The following is a 2740-nucleotide window of genomic DNA, read 5'->3' as shown; positions in this document are numbered from 1 at the left end:
CGCTAACGCTTCCCTTATTCAAATAGGCGTGCGCTCTCACTGTTTCATCATCTTCTTCAATACTCCAACTCTCAGACACTTCAAATCTCCTCTCTGCGCGCCCAACTTGCTTCGAGCTTTCTACCTCAAGACCTTCCGCGATCATCTAAAGGTATGACTTTTCTCCTTCCTTGGTCCATTTAGGTTCCTTTCACCGATTGCATTCATCTCTTTCACTACCATGCATTCATCTTCTCTGTTTTTCTTCTTCTCAACCCGCGCTAGGGTTTTTTGCGTTTCTCACTTCGCTTTCTACTTCTCCCTCTTCCTCTTCTTCGCCTGGACCTTTCTTTCTTCTTCCCTTCCTCTGTTTTTCACCGAACCATTCATCATTCCCTCTTCTTCCGTTCATCTGACCTTTTTCTTTCCTCCATTGCAGTTACCTCGCAATGGCTCGCTTGAAGCAAACTGCTCGCATCGTTGCCTCCTCCTCTGGTGCACAGCCTTCAGCAAGTGCACCAGCGTCACCTCCACCTGATGCAGCTCCCTATCAGGACTATGCCAAGGTCTACGACTGGGCTCCCCTGGCATTGCTGGCCGAAACTTCCACTCAACTACCTAAAGGCCATCTCAAGACCCTTCTGAGCAACGACCCTGATGAGCCCTCTTGCGCCATCGACAGGGAGAACGACTTCAACGTTCGTATACGCATTCCTCCTCGAGGGATGCCAATCTGTGTGGACGATAGGGCTACCAATGGGGTGCCCTTCACCTTCATATATTCCGCCATCTTCAAAAGGTTGAAGTTGCGCTTGCCCTTCACCTTCTTTGAGAAGGAGCTGATGATGGAGCTGAACGTAGCCCCTTGCCAACTCCACCCGAATGCCTGGGCTTTCATACGGGCATTCGAGATCCTCTGCAACTACTTTGGGCACAACGCCTCAGTAGACGTCTTCCTACATTTCTTCGAGGCGAAGAACCCTGGGGATAGGTCATGGGTCAGCCTGAATAGAGTTGCTGGACGAGTGATCTTGGGCCTGTACCAGCAATCGTTCAAAGATTGGAAGGGCAGGTTCTACATGATCTCTGCTACTCAGCAAAGCCCAACGCTGCTCGAGGGGTTTCCCCTCTATTGGGTTCCTGGAGTCGAGTTTAAGAAACCCCGGGGCCTTGAAGCCATGGCCCCCTACGAGCGCGAGCTGTGTAGGTTGCTCCTAGGGGCAAAATATTGTTGAAGATTAAACCCAACAAATATAACTCGGCCCTTCTCATCAAACACGAGTTTGACGTGGTGTCTCTGAAGAAGTACATAGGTAGGTTCTTCTTCCTGCACCCCTTAGAATACTTGCACACCCTCATGCATACTTGCATAACATTTTATCAACTTGCATAATTATGCCATCTAACTCTTCTTTTTACCCTTGATGCAGACATGACTTCAGGGAAAGATAGGAGGAGGGCATTACTGAAGCTTCCCCATTGCAGCTCCCCCTCTCTCGGTCGCGCCAGCTGAAGGCCTCGAGCCAGAGAAGAAAAGAAGAAGGCTAGTAAAGGCCTTTCCCACAACTGTGGCGGTCGCTGCTGATCCTACCCACTCAACCGAGGAGGAGAGTTTTGGATCTCCTCTCATACATCGCAAGAAGAAACACCAAGAGGTTGGGGGGGCTTCGTCTCTCAGGCCTGAGGAAATTGAAGTGGTACAGATCGAGGAGGGTTCACCCCCACCTCCTCCTACCCAACCTGCCTCAGCACCAACTTTCTCTCCCTCCCCTCAGCGCCTACCATCTCCGACGCCTCAAACTCTGTCTCCAACATCACTTCCACCTGCACCCCCAGCGGGCCAAGCTATTGGTCAACCCACTCCTCCTGCTGGGAGTGATTATGCCCATTCAGGGGGTCTCTCAAGACTTCCTGCATCACCACCACCGCCAACCTCTGCTGCTATTGCTGAAGGTGGTGAGGTCAGCTCACAGCCAAGCAGCTCTGGCGCTAGCAATGAGAATTTCAGTCGGGTCATTGCCTTGGTCTGACATTTCATACGCAACCGTGAGCTTCTCGAGTGGAGTGGGCAGGAGGTGGACATGCACTTGGCCAAGCAGATAGTGCTTTCCCTAGAGTTTTCCACCCAGCACCGCAAGCAATTAGTCCTGGAGAAGAGGATCAAGGAGCTTGAGCACGACAAGGAGTCACTGCAGAGTGACTTTGAGGCTGCCCAAGGGTCCGTAGACCTGATGAGGGACATGGTGGAGAAGTCCAGGAAAGAGTACCTATCGCAGGTCGAAGAGACCATCAAGACTGAGATTTTGATGGGACAAGCTGTCAACGCTCTGGACAGCGAAGTGGTGGAGCTGAGGAGCAAGGTAATCAACTTGGAGGCTGAGACTTCCTTCCTACGCCAACTGAACTCACAACTAGCGGGGGATCTCAAGTCCACCAAGGAGGAGGCCACTAAAGGGGGGAGGAAACTTGAGAAGGCAGTGGACGAGCTTTCTGCGATAAAGGTCGAGCTTGCCAAAGCAAAGGGCAAACTGGGAGAAGCTGCCTCTTCCATTGCTTCCCTCACCATTGAGAAGAACGCCTTGGAGACGTCAAAGCAAAAGCTGGAAGCTGACAACGCCGAACTTATGAACGTGGGTGCTGACGCCCTTGCTGATGGTTCGAGTTGGCATTCGAGCAGATTCGTTGCGTTCTTCCTGACGTGGACCAATCGCATTCAGCATCTACCACGAAGTGGTAGATGGCAAGCTCATTCCTCCTTCTT

At 51.7% G+C, this 2740-nt stretch overlaps 2 protein-coding genes across 2 annotated transcripts in view; both read left to right on the top strand.

The window, feature by feature from the left end:
- The first annotated feature begins 428 nt into the window (after positions 1-428).
- Positions 429-2009, top strand: LOC137824972 (pistil-specific extensin-like protein). The gene is made up of 2 exons (XM_068630643.1): positions 429-714; positions 1465-2009. The coding sequence occupies exons 1-2, from the start codon at positions 429-431 to the stop codon at positions 2007-2009; spliced, it is 831 nt and encodes a 276-aa protein (XP_068486744.1).
- A 51-nt stretch (positions 2010-2060) lies between these two features.
- The window catches only part of LOC137824971 (uncharacterized), a 14298-nt gene continuing 13618 nt past the window's right edge, over positions 2061-2740 (top strand). Inside the window, exon 1 of the mRNA XM_068630642.1 lies at positions 2061-2634. Within this exon, the coding sequence (XP_068486743.1) occupies positions 2061-2634 (574 nt within the window). The remainder of the gene's footprint in view (positions 2635-2740) is intronic.

Source organism: Phaseolus vulgaris, chromosome 8 (assembly GCF_000499845.2).
Source record: "Phaseolus vulgaris cultivar G19833 chromosome 8, P. vulgaris v2.0, whole genome shotgun sequence".
Taxonomy (NCBI): domain Eukaryota; kingdom Viridiplantae; phylum Streptophyta; class Magnoliopsida; order Fabales; family Fabaceae; genus Phaseolus; species Phaseolus vulgaris.
This window is presented reverse-complemented; position numbering and strand designations above follow the sequence as displayed.

What these genes read in the sequence shown, in the direction of transcription:
- LOC137824972 (XM_068630643.1), top strand. Translation starts at nt 429, where the DNA reads ATGGCTCGCTTGAAGCAAACTGCTCGCATCGTTGCCTCCTCCTCTGGT. An exon ending in TCCTCGAGGGATGCCAATCT is followed by an intron (nt 715 to 1,464) that starts GTGTGGACGATA and finishes TCCCCATTGCAG; the next exon opens with CTCCCCCTCTCTCGGTCGCG.